Source organism: Bidens hawaiensis, unplaced genomic scaffold, assembly GCF_021521415.1.
Source record: "Bidens hawaiensis isolate Kalapana, Puna unplaced genomic scaffold, B.hawaiensis_p1.1 tig00017168_1, whole genome shotgun sequence".
In the NCBI taxonomy this organism is placed as follows: domain Eukaryota; kingdom Viridiplantae; phylum Streptophyta; class Magnoliopsida; order Asterales; family Asteraceae; genus Bidens; species Bidens hawaiensis.
Window position 1 is genome coordinate 64391 of NW_027492600.1, and position 20610 is coordinate 85000.

Here is a 20610-nt window from a genome sequence, read left to right on the forward strand (position 1 = left end):
CTGAAACTCCAGTGTCACACTCACTGTGTAGGGTTTTCATTTCACACTTAAAACCCTTTCATTTCTTCTTCTTCGTCACCGCATCACAACTCCGATCCCTCACATACATACACCTTACTTACAGGTAAACAATCTTTTATTTTATTTTACCAGTTTTTCGTTTAATCGGATGCTAATTTATGTTCAATTCCGTAGTCGGTGATACATTACAGCTTTTATGTCTCTCAAAACTCAAATTAGTTTTACATAATCATCAAATTAATTCGTGTCATTTTTGCCCTAATAATTTCAGACTTATTATTTACAGTCCTTTAACTTGTAAATTGTGACTTTTTTTAGTCTTGTTGTTATATTTTGGGTTCACATTTCTCAGTATAAAGTCCTAGGGGTGTGCACGCTTCGGTTCGGTTATTAGTCTCAACCAAATTAACCGATCAGTTTTCGGTTACTCGGTTCCGTGTATTTGGTTAATTTTTTGGCTTTCGGTTAATAACCAAAATAAAATTTGTGTGCTAAATTTTTTACTTAGAAATACATAAAATGGATGCATAAATATCTGAAATGAAGCTATAACTATATGAAATGGTGGTATAAAACATGAAACGGAGGTATAAAAGCTAGAAATATATAAAAATTTGAATGGTTCGGTTTGGTTAACCTAGGGTACAAAAAGTAGCAGATAACCGATTAACGATTAATTAGGTTTTTGGTTCATTTCGGTTTGGTTTCGATGGTTTTCGGTTCGATTATTGCTCCCCCCCTAAACATAATAGGAATACTTATTACATGTCAATATGCCATATGGTATATTGAAACCTAATTATGCTTTTGATGTTTGTGTGTAGCTGAGCAAATGCAAGTGAGTAAAGTAGGGTGTGTTGGGAAAACATACGCCCTAGCAAAGCTCAATGACTCGTCTGGAGGGAAAAAATCAAAGCGGCGTTCAAAAGAGGAACGGAAAGAAATGGCGGAGACTTTTGTAAAGAGGTAATTACATTACAGCAATTGCTACCAAGTTTGAGAAGTAGTTGATGACTAGATACTATGTGTTCCTAGTTGATTATTATGTTTGACCTTTCAAACTTAGGTCATGTTAGTTAGTTCATATCGGGTTTTAGCCCGTATATAGTTAGATGGTTAGACAAAGCCCATGGGCCGATTATTTGATGTCATTAGGGTTTATTCCTTGTATATATTGGAGTGTTCACCATTGTATTAATCATTCAGTCAGTAAACATCCTCTTCTTTACATGGTATCAGAGCTACGGCTCTCGATCCAAACCCTAGTCTGAAAAACGAGTTCTGGTCCCCCTGCACAAACCCTAGCCGCCACCTTTTTTTTCTGCTCAGTCACAAACCCTAGCCACCACCTCCTGTTCTGTCACAGATCTTTTTCCGACACATCCCCAACCATCACCGCCACCACCATCGTCCCCGGACACCCTCGTTTTAGATAACCCGAAAACCTGCCGCCGAACCGACGCCACACGCGCCCCCACGCGCCACCCTTGTTCCGCCGCTGCCACCCACGCGCCGGCGAGTGACGGCGCGTAGCCCCTTTTCCGGCCATCGGACTTTTTCCAGACGTCTTGTTTTTCACCTCCGAACCTCCCTGTGGTGATAGTTTTCCGATTCGGACACTTTTATTTTTCTGCCCCGGCTCGTGTATTAGTTCTTGCTCGGTGTTCAAATCTTCAGCTTCTATGGCCAACAAGACTTTAGAAACTCAGATTGCTCCAGGAATCATCAACTACTCTGCTGTTCTACGCATTCCCATCAAGCTTGACTCAAAAAATTGGAGTTCGTGGAGTCTCTTTGTCCAAAAAGGCCTTACTAGTGTGGACAAAGACGACCATCTCACTAAGCTACCTCCAGATCCGATTACCCGAGAGTGGCGTATCGATGACAGTGGAATACAAATGGCACTATGGAATGCCATGGAACCACAAATTCTCACTATTGCCCAAAACTTTTCCACTGTGAAGAAGATGTGGGATCACCTTTCTTCATCCTTTTCGGCTCAAGAGTCTCTATCTCATGCATATTCTATGGTCCAGGCCTATGGCAGAGCCGAACAAGGCGATTCTACATTCACCGATTACTTTACACGATTTTCTAAACTCCGGGATGAACTTCGTGCTGCATATCCACCCATTACTGATTTACAGGTCCAAGAGGAGCGAAACACCAAGATGGATGTCATGACCTTCATTGCCGGTTTATCCCAAGTATTCGAGCGCTCGGCCCTTACTGTTGAGTAACCCTTCGGCTACATTCTCTGTTGAATCAACTTATCATATGTTACGGGAGATGTATGGTCACGATGCAAATCCTACAGACACATCAGCTATGTATACCTCTACTGGTAAAGGTGTTGGTCGAGGCTCTTATACGACCCACAAAAAGGGTATTGGACGAGGTAATGGTCTTGTCTGTCACTATTGCAAGGAACCCGGTCACACAAAATGGGATTGCCCAAATCGTCCCCCAGGAAGCCAGCCACCTCCTCGTCCCAAAGCTCGCATGGCTGCCACCGGTGAGGCTTCAGATCCGGTCGCTACTCCGGCCTACACGTTTAGTGAAGAAGACTATTGTCGACTGCAGCATCTTCTAAATTCTCAGACACCCGCCCCCGCTCCACGCGCAAATACGGCCAATTCAGGTACATTTCCTAGTCTCACTTCATCTTGGGTTATTGATTCAGGTGCTACTCATCACATGACTGAGAACCCCGATATCCTTTCTAGCCTACACAAAGTTTCCCACCAGCCAGTTCGACTTGCTGATGGATCTACTTGCCCCGTCCTTGGCATTGGATCCGTCACCAATTCGTCAAACCTAAACCTCTCTTCTATTTTGTTTGTTCATAAATTTCCCGATAGCCTTTGTTCCGTGAGCCAACTTACTAAACAAAATAATTGCTCTGCTAAGTTTTATCCTACTCATTGTATCTTTCAGGAGCTGGGGACGAACCGGCTGATTGGCACAGGTTTTGAATCAGGAGGCCTCTACCGCTTGACCTTCCCGCCACGTCCTACAGCAAACACTTGCGTTTCAAAAGTCAAAGAGGACCATTGCCGGTTAGGTCATCCCTCTACAGCGGTTATGAGGCAAATGAGACCAGATTTACCACTTTCGTCTTTTAATTTTCATTGTGAGTCATGTCAGCTTGGTAAACACACCAGGCGTCCCTATCCCCCTAGAGTGTCTAGTCGAGTCAGTGGTTGTTTTGAACTTTTGCATTCTGATGTATGGGGCCCTTGCCCTACTAAATCCACATTGGGTTTTGAATGTTTTGTTACCTTTATTGATGATTATTCTCGTGCTACTTGGGTTTATTTATTGAAATCTCGTAGTGAGGTGTTTTCCACCTTTCGTGAATTTAATGCTTATGTTCAAAACCAATTTAACACAACAATAAAAAATCTACGATCTGATAATGCAAAAGAATATTTTTCCACCGATTTCACATCATACTTAAACACCCATGGGATTGTTCATGAATCCTCGTGTGCATATACATCCCAACAAAATGGTGTCTCTGAACGCAAAAATCGTCACCTGTTGGATGTTGCTCGCACACTCATATTTCAATCTCATGTTCCACATCGCTTCTGGGGGACGCCGTTCTCACTGCCACATATCTAATAAATCGCATGCCCACACCCGTTCTTCATGGTAAAACACCATTTTCTATCCTTTTTCCTACAGGCACTCCATTTCCTCTAGCACCTAAAGTTTTTGGTTGTGTGGCTTATGTTCATGATCATCGTCCGACGGTCACTAAACTTGACCCCCGAGCTATCCGTTGTGTCTTTCTTGGTTACTCCCGAGTTCAAAAGGGGTATCGGTGCTATAGCCCATCTCTTCACTGATACTTTACTAGTGCCGATGTCACCTTTCATGACTCGAGCCTACCACTTCTGTGTCTGACCCTTTCCCCGACCTTGATCTACCCACCTCTATCTTCATCCCCACATTTCCCATGCCCAGTGTACCAGATTCCCCAGTATTAACTACTTCTGATCCTGCTCCTACGGGTCTACCGACAGACCCTCCACCTCTACTCTTCACATATAGTCGTCAACGTCGTAATCACTCGTCACAGCCTCCTGATTCCCAACCGGACCATGATTTGTCCTCAGTTCCACCTCCCGCTTCTGAGACCAACCTCCCCCCACCCACTCCCGAACCTATTCCTACCTCCACTACACCATATGATCCTCCATGTGCCCCTTTTCCTGATATACCTATTGCCTTTCGCAAAGAGCCTCGATGTTGCACCCGTTACCCGATTCACGATTATGTTGCCTATTCTCATCTGTCTCCTGAATCTCATGCCTACACTACTACCCTTGATTCCTACCCGATTCCCAGGAATGTGATGACAGCTCTTGCCCATCCAGAATGGAAGCGGGTTGTGGAGGAGGAAATTGGGGCTCTTAGATCCAATCATACATGGGATCTTGAAACGCTTCCTGTAGGGAAGCGTGTTGTTGGTTGTCGTTGGGTATTCACGGTCAAACTGCACCCGGATGGCTCTTTACATCGCTTAAAGGCGCGATTGGTCGCCAAGGGTTATTCTCAGGCATATGGCATTGATTATGATGAAACTTTCTCGCCGGTTGCTAAAAGGCCATCAATCCGTATTTGCATTGCTCTTGCTGCCATTAATCATTGGCCGCTCCACCAGCTTGATGTCAAGAACGCCTTCCTTAATGGTGTTCTTGAGGAGGTGTATATGGAGCAGCCACCAGGGTTTATTGTTGAGGAGGAGGCATCGAAAGTTTGCAGACTACGTCGTTCTCTTTATGGTCTTAAACAGTCTCCCAGGGCATAGTTTGGTCGATTCTCGAGTGTTATGGGACAGTTCGGGATGACTCATAGTGCATACGATCACTCTGTTTTTTTTAGACACCACAAAGGGAAAAGGATTATTGTAATTGTTTATGTGGATGACATCATAATCACAGGTGACGATACTACTGGGATCACTGAACTCAAACAGTTCCTTCAGACTCAGTTTCAGGTTAGCGACTTAGGTCGGCTACGGTACTTCCTCGGCATAGAGGTATCTCGCTCTCCACAAGGAATACTTCTCTCTCAACGGAAGTATGTCCTTGATATGTTGACTGAATGCGGCTTGCTGGGTTGCAAACCAGTTGATACCCCAATGCTTCCTACAAAGAAGCTCCTCCCAAAAGAAGGGGATCCGATGAAGGATCCCGAGCGATACAGACGGTTGGTTGGTAAACTTAATTATTTAACTGTCACGCAACCGGATATTTCTTTTTCTGTCAGTGTTTTGAGCCAATTCATGGCTGAACCATGCACCAGTCACTGGGATGCTGCTCTTCGTGTCTTAAGATATCTCAAGGCCACACCAGGCCTTGGCATCCTATATTCTAATCAGGGTCATTGTCGAGTGGGAGCTTTCACAGAAGAGGGAGATGGTCGGATATCAGGTTTCTCAGATGCAGACTGGGCAGGTTGTCCGATTTCACGACGATCTACTACTGGGTATTGTGTGTTTGTCGGAGGAAATCTTGTGTCATGGAAAAGTAAGAAACAACACACGGTTTCTAGATCGAGCGCTGAATCGGAGTATAGAGCTATGGCAGATGTAACATCGGAGATGACATGGATTCGTCGTCTTCTAATAGAACTTGGAGTTGTTTCTAAAGACTTGATGCGGCTATACTGTGATAATCAATCAGCCATTTATATAGCCAAGAATCAAGTTTTTCACGAGAGGACGAAACACATTGAGGTTGATTGCCATCTTATCAGAGACCGGGTAGTAGGCACACAAACAGATCCTCCATCCATTCAACCGATTCATATTAAGACAAACTTTCAGCTTGCGGATATTCTCACTAAGCCTCTTCGGAAACCTCAAATAGATTTTATTTGTAACAAGTTGGGCATGATTAACATATATGCTCCAACTTGAGGAGGAATGTTAGTTAGTTCATATCGGGTTTTAGCCCGTATATTGTTAGATGGTTAGACAAAGCCCATGGGCCGATTATTTGATATCATTAGGGTTTATTCCTTGTATATATAGGAGTGTTCACCATTGTATTAATCATTCAGTCAGTAAACATCCTCTTCTTTACAGGTCACGTAACCAGGCTAGTAATGGATGGATTTATCCGGCTGGATGCAAACTAGATATTTTGCGGCAAATAATATTAATCACCTTGCTTCAGGTAAACATATAATCTTGTTTTTCTTGTGAATGCACACACTAGTTACATAGTTTAAAGTGTTGTTTGATCTGTGTTTTCACCTCTAAATATAAATATTGCGAAAGGGACAATTACTAAGACGATATAATTACTTGCATGAATAACATGGTTAATTTTCTTTTAAGGAAGAAATAGTTATATTGTTTTGCATGAAGATATGCAAGATCTTCACAAGATGTATGTTGACGCACTGAATGCTCAACATAACCAACAATTCGGGTTATTGAGAGTTTAGGTATGCCAAGGTGGCCCAAATTGTTGGTTATGATAAGCAAGCGGTACCTCAACATGGATTTTATGAAGGGCTTGCATATCTCCATTTGAAGCAATATAATTATATCTTCCTTGAGGAAAGTTATCTATGACAGGTGGTGGGTAGTTACACCGTCTCGGAACGAAAATTCTCCCTTTACAGCATTGTTTTTATTTAAAGCTGAAAATATTCAAAATACAGATCAAGAAACACTTTGAACCATGTAAGTAGTTTGTGATTGCTTGAAAAATAAGATAACAATGTTTACTTGACGCAAGGTGATTAAAATTATTTGTTGCAGAAGATCTAGTTAGCATCTGACCAGATAAATCCATCCCATTGAATTTATAGATCCGATTACGTGTTACTTCTAGTTTGAAAAGTCAAACATGTTTTGGTTAGAATTTAGCCAGCAGAAGACGCTGCTCTCCTATGAAAGTTTACACGTCCAATATTATCTTTATTGAGTTATCAACAAACCCGATGCTGAAAACTTAACCTCTAATCAGAAAGATGGCTTTTAGAGAGATTTAAGCTATAGATAAGGAAGACGCGATGTCTGCAGGCCGGACAATGCGACTCGCAGGAGGAAGCCCGAGACTAGCGGCCCTCCTTGATACAAATGAACCCACAACTGGTGTAAAATTTATATTAACTAAATGTGATGAATTAGAATTAGAAAATATTGCATTCTGGCTTGCAAGCCGAAAAATTCGGTTACTTGAAGAGGCAAGGTGTTCAAGTCTTTCCTGCACAAAATAATCACAACGAAATTAAGACAATATATTAGGGCTGGTTTTTTCTTTTAATTTCTTAAGTTTTGTCCAACAAAGTTGATTTGAGTGTTAGTTATACTGTCTGCAGACATCAGGCGTCAAACAATGGGACTTTCCCTTCACTGCACCTGACCCACAAGGAAGTTGGCGGGTCATATTATACCATGCGTGAAATTTTCCGAGAGCTTATTCAGGAAAATCGAGTGCTGGCCCCACCTAAGTTGCCACCTGGAGAGCAGAACATGGAGAACCTAGATAGTTTCTTGGATAACAATCAATTGGGTTCAATATCATTTGATCCTGATGTACATGGGTTACCGCCAAAAGACAACCAAACACTAGTCAAGGAGTATGAATCCAGACGTGACAAGTTTATAAATTCAAAATGGGTTCCTGAAATGCATAGACAGAATCTTGATAATGATGATTTAGTTAATGGGAGTAGTCATGCAACAATGAAAGGTGAAGATATTGTAGAACCAGAGCATACGGAACCGTTAATGGGACGGGCTTTGGATGGGCATAAAGGTGAAACAGAAGAAGTAGAATCTCGTGAAGGTCAAATACGTCATTTGTCAGAAGATGTGGTGGTTGAGACTTTTCCATTGAGGCCTGTCTCTAGCATGGTTTATAATGTTGATGTGAAAACAAGTGAGAAAGAATTATTAGATGGCGACTTGGAAGTGGAAGCTGATATTAATTCAAATGCAGCTGTAGATACTGTTGAAAACATTGTGAGTTCATATTAAAATTTAATTTTCTCTCTTTTATTATATTATTCTTACACATGAAATTTTTATATTGATTCTGGTCATATTATCCCTGGTGTAGGCCTGTAGGATATTATTCAGCATCTGACAAACAAACAACATTTTTCATTAGTTATCTGAAAAAGTAACCATAAGTTTATTATTTGCCACTTTGATAGGCCTTGAGTTCTAAGTATCTTGACAGCAACGGCTCCAGCAGTTCTCTGCAACATTCAGATTTTGAAGAAACAACCGCAGATAAGAACAAATCAGAAATGCAGCCCGGTGGTAGCGTTCAAAAGCAAACAACTGATGCAACATCAAACGAAATCAACATGTAAGTGTAATGTGTGTGTGTGTGTGTATGCATGAAAAGAGTGTGTTTTGATATCAAGTACCGTCTTTCATATACGAGTAATACTAAAAAACATGTCATATACTTGAGATGTAAAAGATTGGCGGGCAGGTTGGGTGACTGGTCAAAACAGTTTGGGTGGAAACGCGTCATTTTTTGCACATAACGTATCCGGTCAACAGATCTGCAGACAGTTTTTTGTTCTTGGTTTTTCGTACATACATAAAATGGTTGAAATTGCCACCTCTAGTCACAATTTTCAAACAAGTTATTTTACAGAGAGCACCATGTAATGGCTATATTCAACATTTAATCATCTTTCAAATGGTTTAACGGTTGTTGGGTATTTGAGATTATTGATTTTGTGCTAAACTTGATTCTTTAAGCAGTGATTCGTGTGAAGCAGCAGCAGCAACAAAGAAATCGGTCAGCCAAGAAACTAACCCTATCGTGTCATTTATGAAGACGGTTGTTGCTGCGTTTGTGAAGTTCTGGTCCGAATAAAGTTCAGGTTTGTTCTTCACAAGATTCGCTTTTGAAGTTATGTGTGAAGTGAATGGTAGCTCTCAGATTCTTAAAAAAACATATTGGGAAGTGAGATTTTTTTGGTGAAATGAGGTTTAAATATGTTTCTTTATTAAAGAAAACAATACTAGTATGAGTTCTTATTTAGGATGATCATTGTTCAGTGATTAGAATATTGTTATCTTTGATGTATGTAATCTTGACTTGAAGTTATTTACTCTAGTAAATTACTTGAATGGTACATGTGATGTATCTAATTGTCATTTGGTTTAGGTCTAAGTTATTCTACAAAAAGGGACAAACATGAGAAAGATTTGTAGCCACATAAAAAAATCCCTCAAAAAAATTAATAAAAAAATCATAACTCAAAATTTAATTAAAAAAAACCAAAAATGTAAAAACACAAAAATGTTTTTACCGTCTTCCTCGGTCTTAAAAAAAAACAATGATGATGGAAAAGAATCATTGTGTCTTTTTGTTTATCATTGTGATTTAGGTTTATTTTCGTCATTGATTTTGTTTTTTTTCATTGACACTACGTCTTTTTTTCTTGATATTGTGTTATATTACTCAATATTGTGCTATATTTTGTTCGGTATTGTTTTATATTTTGCGATCTATTGTGCCTTTTTTAGTTATAATTGTGTCTTGTCATTTTTTAGCATTGTGTCTTTTCGGCGTTTTTTTTTCTTTGAACAGGAATGACGGTTAGTTCTTTAAATTTTTTCGGTAATTTTTTATTTGTATTTTGAGTTATGATATTTTTATTATTATCTTTTGAATATTTTTGAGGAGATTTTTTGTGTGGTCACGAACCCTTACTATAATTCTCATTTTTATATATCTTTGTATTTTAAGTTTTCCCTTGGTTTAGTATTAAATTTCATGTTATGAGAAATTCACACCCTCAAATTTTTATGAGACTAACACATAAAACCTCCACAGGTATAGCCTGTAATTAGTATAATAATGATAGGTTTTATAATGAATTAAGGGAACACCTCTGACCTCTCCCATTAACTGATTTAGGGGGTGTCTGGGATTCCTTATTTTCATCAACTTATAACTTATAAACTTTTGAAAAGTTAATAAGGTGTATAGGGGTTGTTTGGCAAATCATAAGGCCTTATAGATTTTAACTTATGAAGAAGACAAAATAAAAGGGGTTTTGAAAAGTTACGAATTTTTAACTTATTAACTTAATGGGTTTGATTTACCTATTAAACCCCTCTAACACTCAAACCCATTACACTCCTTTTAAAAAAGAGTGTACTTTTTAGTCATTTTGGTTTTCTTCAACACATAAGCTAATCCAAACATTTTTTTTAAAACTTCTTTTAGAATATTCATAAGTTAATAAGTCATTTTAACAAAAAGTCATTTTTCTCTTAAATAAGCAATCCCAAACACACCCTTAAACTAATTATAATCTTTTTCTCTTTTGTCATTATGACACCAACTCCAATCAAGCCTTTGGATAGTTCATTTTATGATACGAATAAATGGTAGACTAAACTATAAGCTTTCAAGTATAGCCAGTAATATAATTATGTCTGTAAGAATTCTCACTCCTTTTTTCTAATATGATATTAAAATAATTGTTATTTTCTACTTCTAGCTTGACATATGTCTTCACATTTTACAATTCTCAGCTTGTTCACACTTGGAGGGTCAACTATAAAATTCTTAAAAATGGCCTGAAGTTGTGATCATTTTCGTTTAACAAGTGTTAATATACGGTTTATGAATATAAATTTAAAATGGTCAAATTGATACTATTTCTGCCTAGAGAAAGCACAACTTGTGTAATTTATAAAGAATGAAGCATTTATTTCTTTTTTAGCATCGGGCCGTTGGTTCACCCGATCATCTTCATTCCCTGAATATGGAATTGTGGAGCACTAGGTTGGCACGTCCTCGAAGGGAAGCTCGTGCATCAGTCTGCCGCATTAGTTCTGATCAGGAGACCACCCTTAGGAGGAAACTCACCTCTTGACCAACCTAAAACCCTCTATTATTATTATTAATTATTATAATTTTTCTTTGTCACGCATAAGAGTTAAACTCAAAACCTTCCTATTGTTATTAAAGTATTTAGTTATTAATTACATAAACATGAGTAAACAAAAGAAGAGTTACTAGTTACAAGTAGTGATTAATTATGATGGAAAACAAATTTTCGAGTTGTTGAATTTTTTTCCTATTGAATATCCCAAACTATTTTTATTTTTAGTAGAATAATCTAGAGAAGTATGCTACACGTTACCTTTTTTTAGTTGATTTATTCATATGAAAAATAATAATAACAAGATAAACAGCCAATCCGCACATAGATCTGTAGCCTACACATACAGTTGTATTATCAAAGTTTATACGTATTTTAATATTTAATATTAATATATTTTATACTTGTTCAAAAGAATACCAATCTTGACTTATCTTGTCATATACTCCCCACTTTCTTAATTTGCTTCCGTGAATGATTTTAACTTTTTAAGATTATCATATCATGAATTAGTTCCTTAAGGAAATATGTTAGCTATTGAGTGGACACACATTCAATAAAGGAAGAAACATAAAATTTGACTCCTTCAACCAAATCTTAACATAAAAATTGATATCCTATGATTCAAGTGTATGAATAAATGGTGGGTACAATGAATTTCAAATATTTTAAGTGTTGAAAATAAAAAATAAATAAAAAAAATTGTTAAATCCGAGGAAACCGCCAACACGAAAATCAGGGCTCACATGATGTGTTTCGGTTCATTAATTATGGGCCTTATAACTTCAAACTAATCAATATTTTTCCGCTTTTTAGTTGAGTTTTTAACCCAGTCTTTGCAAGTACGTATATAGTTTCGTATCATCATGAAAGATTGTAATCGTTCCTATAAAATGAGGAGCAATTGATCTTAAACTATGATCGGTCATTATAAAGAGTATAATTTGATGTATATTGTTTAAATATATATATATATAATCAAATTTCACATATGTTACTAAGATTTAAAACTATTGATATCTAAACATGGTGTAGGTTAGGTGTCACCTCTTTTTTTCTAAATGTTGAGAGTTTAATCTAGCGACTTGCAGATGAAAGTGTTTTTTACTTTTTTAGGGGTAGGTTAGTTTATCGTTCAAAAGAATCCAAACAGAACAATATATATTTTTATATTCGAATCCGTTAAAACAATCAATATTATAATAGATAATATTGAAAAATAATAATAAAAAATAATAATAACAAGGTAAACAGCCAATCCGCACATAGATCTGTAGCCTACACATACAGTTGTATTATCAAAGTTTATACGTATTTTAATATTTAATATTAATATATTTTATACTTGTTCAAAAGAATACCAATCTTGACTTATCTTGTCATATACTCCCCACTTTCTTAATTTGCTTCCGTGAATGATTTTAACTTTTTAAGATTATCATATCATGAATTAGTTCCTTAAGGAAATATGTTAGCTATTGAGTGGACACACATTCAATAAAGGAAGAAACATAAAATTTGACTCCTTCAACCAAATCTTAACATAAAAATTGATATCCTATGATTCAAGTTGAATAAATGGTGGGTACAATGAATTTCAAATATTTTAAGTGTTGAAAATATAAAATAAATAAAAAAAATTGTTAAATCCGAGGAAACCGCCAACACGAAAATCAGGGCTCACATGATGTGTTTCGGTTCATTAATTATGGGCCTTATAACTTCAGACTAATCAATATTTTTCCGCTTTTTAGTTGAGTTTTTAACCCAGTCTTTGCAAGTACGTATATAGTTTCGTATCATCAGGAAAGATTGTAATCGTTCCTATAAAATGAGGAGCAATTGATCTTAAACTATGATCGGTCATTATAAAGAGTATAATTTGATGTATATTGTTTAAATATATATATATAATCAAATTTCACATATGTTACTAAGATTTAAAACTATTGATATCTAAACATGGTGTAGGTTAGGTGTCACCTCTTTTTTCTAAATGTTGAGAGTTTAATCTAGCGACTTGCAGATGAAAGTGTTTTTTACTTTTTTAGGGGTAGGTTAGTTTATCGTTCAAAAGAATCCAAACAGAACAATATATATTTTTATATTCGAATCCGTTAAAACAATCAATATTATAATAGATCCTGGTATGAGTATACAAATTTGTTTATTAATAAGATCAATTATCAGTCAAAAAGATACATATGAAATCATAGGCACCATCCAAATCCATTTATTGAAATTGGTATAATATAATGATTGCCATATTTACATCCACTTGTTAAAAGCCAAAATGACCTTTAATGAAGCCCAAGAGCAAAACCACTTACGTAGCCATATGTTTTACACTTTTACATCTTTATCCCTTACAAATTGGATATGCTTGCCATATACTTAACACATAGCCTAGTATATATACATGTGCATGTTATAGGGTGACACACACAATTAACAAACAAGAGAGAGATGGGTTTTAGTGAGAAGCAAGAAACATTGGTGAAGGAATCATGGGAGGTGATGAAAGAAGACACTCCGGAATTAAGTCTTTATCTTTACGCAATGTAAGTTAATTAATCGTTCAGTGACAGAACCAGTACTTTTCTACTTCTCAACTGAACGCTCATAGTATAAACTTTTTTATTTATTTATACTGTGACAAATTACTTGTAGGATATTGGATATAGCCCCGGAGGTGAAAGGACTATTTTCATTTTTGAAAGATACAAATGAACTTCCTAGAAATAACCCCAAGCTCAAGTCCCATGCTGTTAAAGTCTTCAAAATGGTGTGTGATTTTTTCTTTTTACCCTTGTTATATATGCATATTAATGTGATTGATTATTATAATGTAATGTATATGATATGATTGAAGGTATGTGAGGCAGCAGTTCAACTAAGGGAGAAAGGTGAAGTTGTGATATCAGGTTCTACACTAAAGTACTTGGGATCTGTTCATCTTCAGAAACAAATTACTGATCCTCAGTTTGAGGTATTCATCATTCTTTCAACTCATGGATTTTGATTGTACATATATTTCGAGTTGATTTCTTTTGAGAACCACTTTGAATTTTAAGAACTCGAAAGAACTCAACGTAATAATTTTTTTTTTGAATTTTTTTATCTACATGTAATATGTTGGTTACACGTACGTAAAAAAATTATAATATTTTTTTACATAGGTGTAATTAACGTTTACACGAGTGTAATCATCACCCATCTTTATTCTCTCTTCTAATTCATTTTCTAATCAGATTTAATGTTAGCCACATATTCTATACCCATTTAAATGATTGTGTGGTCTATATTGAGTTTTTAAAGTTCTTACAACTTATCAAGTTCTTAAAATATCATTTCTCTATATATTCTATATATTTATCTATATCTATATCACATAAAACAATGTTACTTTTTTTTTGTCACGTGTCACTCTCTGGTGTATCTTCATCCTTTTTTCCCCGCCTCAGTCTCCAATTAATTATACATGTTTATTTAAAAAAAAATTAATTTTTTGTTTCCCATCTCTCCCTCCAATTAATGATAATGATTTCTATAATTCTTTTTATAAATTTTCTTTTGTTTTTTTAAAGTTGAGCTTGTCCCTAAAACATTTTTATACATTAAACATTCTCTCATTATTAGACCGACCCTATCGTTTTTAAAAGAAGCATTTACATATTTACGAGTTATATCATTTTTATTATACAACCAGTGCAGTAGACAGGTTTATAACCTAGTTAAATATATGGATCTAAAATAATAATTTGAAAAAAATTAAGGTTGTGAAAGAAGCATTGATAAGAACAGTGGAGAAAGCGATGGGCGAGAAATGCAGTGAAGAGATGAAGGACGCTTGGCGTGTAGCTTATGATCATTTGGCCGATGCCGTTAAAACTGAAATGAAACAAGAAGCAGCAGCAGCAGTTATAAATGTTTAAACCCACATTAGTTCATTGATGAATGGTCTTCATCATTTTTACATGTAACAAAACCAAATAATAATGAGTCTCATGAAATCTGTTTTTTTTCCCCTTTTGGTCTTATATCAAGAATAAAGTTATGTTGTACTTTTTATCCTATATATAAAATGAGATGTTTGTTCTTTTATCTTGGACTTTAAAAAAAAAAATTGTTCTTGACCACTATATACTTTGGCCAAAAAGTAGGAAAAGTAATTCATGGATTGGTTAAAAACATAAAAAATATAATATAATAAAGTTTGAGTTGGTCTATAAGAAAACTAGAAAATCATAAAAGCTTATTAAAAAAGGTAAATGATCTCATACAAGTCAAACTCTAATCATGCTTATATGATCTTAAGATCAACCATATATTCCCCTGTTCATACTTCATACTATAATTTATTGGTTATTAAAATGACACCACTAATAATACTTTAAGCATAACATTAATATAGAAGATTGTATCTTGGCATAGTGGGATTAGGTGTTTATTTCCACCAATGTCTGGGTCGACTTCAAGAATTGAAAAAAAAATTGGGCCGAACACGAAAAGTATTTTGGATCTTAAGTAATGATTTTTAAATTGGCTTCCTTAGTTATACTTTAGGCCGTGTATATTAATGTATAATATATAAAAATATGATTAAATGTCTCAAATGAGACTAAAACCCGTAAATTTTTTTAGTTAGGAGTCCTAACCTTTGCCACTAGATCAAATCAGTTGTTATGTAATTATGTTTAAACATTTAATGCACATATCGTTTTTCATAAAAGTACATATAATCTTTTTTTTAAAAAGAAATTCGGGCCTAGTGGATAGTCGGGCATATGGCCGTCGACCACCCAGCCCGATGTCATGGCCGGCCCTGATCAAAATAATACGTGTTCGAGTCCCACAAAATACACTAGGTAGATTTTAGAGCTATGTGTTTGGTGTTAAAAAACATATACATGATCGTAATTGCGAGTACCAAAAATATTAGTGTTGCATATAGTTTGTTGATGTATCAAAAGTGTATAATAATAATAATAATAATAATAATAATAATAATAATAATAATAATAATAATTAAAGTAGGTTAGATACGATATCGTAGCAAATGGAGGAGCTGCTTTCCGGTCAACCACATCAAAGGAAAATAATTATTGTAAATGTTCTGTTTTTCATTTTTAATTTAAACCATCCCCGAGTAGTCAATTTCTTTAGAACGGCCGATATATGAGAATTAGACCATCATCCTTGTAACTAGGACCGAGTGGGGTAAATATCCACTATTATACTTGTAAACACCTTCTTTTTTTTTTTTCCATATCAAAGCTTCTTACTATGAATGTTTTATTAATGATAACCGTCTTTTAAAAAACTGAACCCTCTTCTTTTAGAAAAACAAAACCTTATCCAACTAGTCATTTAAAATTTAAATATAATCTTGTCCGTTTAAAATAATTATATTTTTCTCTTCAAAAATACATCCAATCAAAACCCAACGGTCCAAAACTGAAAATATAACGGTAAAAGCTAAAACTATAAAAATCTATCGTTGATTAGGCGGCCCAACCATTTTGAAAGCCTTAAGTAACAAACACATTCCTAAGCCCTTTTCCACATGCCTATGTTATAAAACCACATCCTTTATATATATCGCTAAGTTTAATATGACTGTGCTCCTCAAGATTCGTAGATCTTCTGGTTGTTAGTTGTTACATTCATGATTGTCGATTGCCCTTCCACGTGCTAATAATTTGCGAGTAGTTAATAGGCTAGAAATATGTATTCAGATTTGTAGGGGTGTTCTTCGGGTTTTGGGTTTTTCGGGTCGGATTCTTCGGGTTTCAAAGTTTTATATCTTGACCCGAAACCCAACCCAAACCTCTCACGGGTTTTTCGGGTTCGGGTAATTCGGGTTCGGGTTTTTTCGGGATTGGTTAATCGGGTTTCGCGTATCCTAGAAAACAAACAAACAAAAGAAAAATAACACAAAAACAAAAAAATTTAAAAATTACAATGCAAAAATTAAAACAATATATTCTTCTTTGCTTATAACACAAATAATCAAATAGCAAACCAACATAACTTGATAAAACAATTCAAATAAGAGTAAATCTAACTCGAGCCTTAATCATATTCAATCGGGCGTGATTTGGTTGTTCGATTTCGGTTGCTATTATTAATAAACGGAAAACATAAATTAATAATAAACAATCGATCCATAATAGTTAGAATGACAACAGTCGATTAGAGCTAGATTAAGACTTAGCTTATTATATATAAAAATATATTTAATTTTAAAACTAGAAGTTTATTCGGGTTGACCCGAAACTTATAAATCAAACCCGAGAACCAACCCAAATTACTTCGGTTCAGGTTCGGGTTAGTTCAGATTCGGGTACGGGCTTTTTCGAGTCGGGTTTCGGATAAAAGTGACAGCCCTGTAGATTTGGGCCATATAAAAATATTTTTGAGAAATATGGGCCACCTTTTTTTGGGCTCAAAGAGCGCTCACAAGTCACAATTCAGTTTCTACTCATAGATATGAGATTTTGTTATTTTTACTTATACACTAGGTATAAACCTCGTTGCGTTGCAGCGGCGGCAAGTCGACGTGAATCAGACGATACCGGTTAAACTTATTGCGGTATTGAAACTAAAATTCGTTAATGCCAAAATACAACAAATTAACATATTTAAAATCGAAAAGAAAACATATCGAAACAAAACCGTAGCTAACCAATTGATACACAAATACAATGAGAAAAACTAAGAAAAATTATGTGTCATAAGCGTAAACAAATTGCTAGACTTGGTGGTCCATGTTGCCACAAAAATATATAGAAAACTAAACTTAAAAAAACGATAGAGCAAGGGTTCGAGCATGCATCAAGAAAACCTAGAGCCTTTTAAATTATCATAACATCTATTGGACTATAACAGTCAAATTGTTTTACAACCCAAACATTTTAAAAATACACAGACAATTAGCTTTCAATTTCTTTCTATGGCACCGACAAAGTGATTTTTATCTATAGTATAATTGGACTTGGGAGTCCCAATCTCCATATAGAGGTGAAAAAAAACCCGAACCTGGACCCAAAAAATACCCGTGGTTTTTTATACGTGGGTTTTTAATACCCGAACCCGTACCCGACCCTACCTGTAGGGTACGCATAGGATATGCGTTTCAGGTGCAAAACCTGTACCCGGACCCAATTTATACCCGAAAACCGGAACCGGTTCCAAACCCGGAACTGGGGTTTCCAATACCCAAAACCGGGTTTTTCAAATACCCGAAATTAACCGAAAAATAACCTAAAATACCCCCAAAAATTGTAACCCTTAAAAAATCCAATCTATACCCGAAAAAAACAAGGAAAAAGCCCAAATAAACCCGAAAATTGGGTTTTTTCAATACCAGAAAATAGGGTATTCAAATACTCGGTTTTAGAATACCCAATTCTATACCCAACCCGAACTCGATGCATAGGGTATGATTTTTAGAGACAATGCCCGAACCCGACCCGACCAGGGTATTACCAATACCCGGTCATACCCAAACCTGATTCCATACCTGAAACCGGGTATTTGAAAAACCCGATTTAGGCATCTCTATCTCCATATCCTAAACATAGAGAAAACTAATATAGAGAAAACTTAAGTTCTTATATTTAAGGGTTCATGTTCATTCCCTATCCTATAGTTTTGAATGGTTGTGGGGTGGAAAATAGTTTTATTTAATTGACTAAATTAATATGGGGAATTAGACATGGGAACTTTTTTTTAAGCTAATCATATATTCCTAAATCCAGCAAAATCGCTAGTGCGGGATTTGAACTTTGGACCGTCAAATGGAAGTAACACCTATTATACCAACAGATACCATAAAAAGTGAACAAATTATAAAAATAAATATGTGCTTAAGGTTTTATGGATAGGGATGAAGATTTCCATATTATAAGAAAACAGATGTTAAATACCCATATTAAGATTAAACTTAATCAGCCCAATATTTAACAAACCCCCTCTAGTTTAAATCATGAAAATAAATAATTTAAGTTTGAACTTCATCATTTCTTCTTTTTCATGCATAAAACAAATTAAAAAAATTATTGACATGAGATATAAAATGAAGAAGAAATGATGAAGTCTGGACTTCTAGTTTTAAAAGCCATTTTCATGTTTGATAACTGTGTTATCGTTTCTAAAATGTTTAACACGATCAAGACCTGTTTTTTCCAGCTTTTATCAAAATGAAAATGGAGAATGCACGTCCAATCCAATGACCAATAGATCAATACAACTGGACTCCACCCGCACTAAATGCATCCATCTAAATTCTAATTGGAGATGGTTGGTGACGTGATGTGATATGGTATTATTTATTATTATTATTATTATTATTATTATTATTATTATTATTATTCTATTTGTTTTGCGTTTGCAACCTGTGGCCTTCATTTCTTAATGTTTCTGGCCTCTACATCTGTCACGCGTGAAGCTTTCTTTTATTTTTTTTTTGCTTTTCAACCAAGTTAGAATACAACAAACATATATTGTTGTTATTGGATTCATAATCATTGTGCTTGTGCGTTGCGTGCCCACTTCTTATTCTTTTCATTCTTGATACGGACGTACTTGTAACATAACATGTGTAGCATTGGTATCTCAAAACTTACCTTAAGCTAATCTGTTAAAATCTTTAAACAAGATATAGCTTCATATAATTTGACTCGAGTTAAATACGCTTTCAAGCTAACATGAGCTCTTCAGTGATGGACAGCCACATATGGGTAATAGGTGGTACAAACACTATTGTGGAGGCCGATCTATGAGGTCACCATGTATTCGTTAAAAGATTATTTTTGTCTGTAGATTTAAAAGGTATTTATTGCATGTTGGTTTATTTAAACTTATTAAAGCGCAAAAACTTCAATTTTTTCTATTCTAAACTTCATTTGTTATTTAACTTCGGTAAAATTATCCTAGCCCTAAGTGATTGAAGTGAGACACCCAAAGACTTCATTTAAAAAGGAGCTAGAGATTTTGGGTTGAAGTCACATATGTGGCGAAAATATAGGGGTATCACCTATGGTCGGTTTCCTCCTAAATCCTAAGGCTGAAATAGAGATGATCGGGTGGGTCAATGGTCCATCGGTGATCCAAATGGTTGTTCAATACAAAAAAAGTTGTATATCAATGCAGGCCAATGTATACCCAAACCAATGTTTGCAGGCTTTGAGATTTCATGTTGTATTTATATACAACATAATGTATGTAGGAACAATGTTGCAAAAATCCCGACTAGGCACCGATTAATCGCTAGTCCCCACTTCACTGATTAATTTTGGGCTAGTCGGCCAATTAATCAGTCAATGGTCAAATCCGGCCAAAATCGACAGTTTCCGGCGAGATTCCGACCAAATCAGCAGTTTCCGGTGAGATTCTGAACAAAAACAGCGGTTTCCGACGAGATTCCAGCAAAAACCAGCGGTTTCTAGCGAGATTCCGGTCAAAATATGTTTATGTGTGTATAAAACTAAAAATTACATATAAAAATGTGTACGTGTATATATAAAACTTAAAATTATACATTAAAGTCTGATCCGATTAATCCCGATTAATCGCTAGTCCCCACCCACCACCCGACAAGCGAGTTTTACAACACTGTGTAAGAATTATATAGTTGAATGAATGAAACTGGTTTCTCCTATTTTCTTTGTCTACATTATCTCTAACATATTT

General features: G+C 35.6%; 2 protein-coding genes across 2 annotated transcripts; both read left to right on the forward strand.

Annotated features, from left to right (window-relative positions):
- The first annotated feature begins 849 nt into the window (after positions 1–849).
- On the forward strand, positions 850–8902 carry LOC143553348 (uncharacterized). Its single transcript, XM_077043371.1, has 4 exons — positions 850–987; positions 7369–8014; positions 8209–8366; positions 8774–8902. The coding sequence occupies exons 1-4, from the start codon at positions 854–856 to the stop codon at positions 8886–8888; spliced, it is 1053 nt and encodes a 350-aa protein (XP_076899486.1). The 5' UTR covers positions 850–853; the 3' UTR covers positions 8889–8902.
- Positions 8903–13358: 4456 nt separating this feature from the next.
- LOC143553349 (anaerobic nitrite reductase HB2-like) lies at positions 13359–14901 on the forward strand. Its single transcript, XM_077043372.1, has 4 exons — positions 13359–13475; positions 13585–13699; positions 13787–13903; positions 14691–14901. The coding sequence occupies exons 1-4, from the start codon at positions 13381–13383 to the stop codon at positions 14847–14849; spliced, it is 486 nt and encodes a 161-aa protein (XP_076899487.1). The 5' UTR covers positions 13359–13380; the 3' UTR covers positions 14850–14901.
- Positions 14902–20610: the final 5709 nt, after the last annotated feature.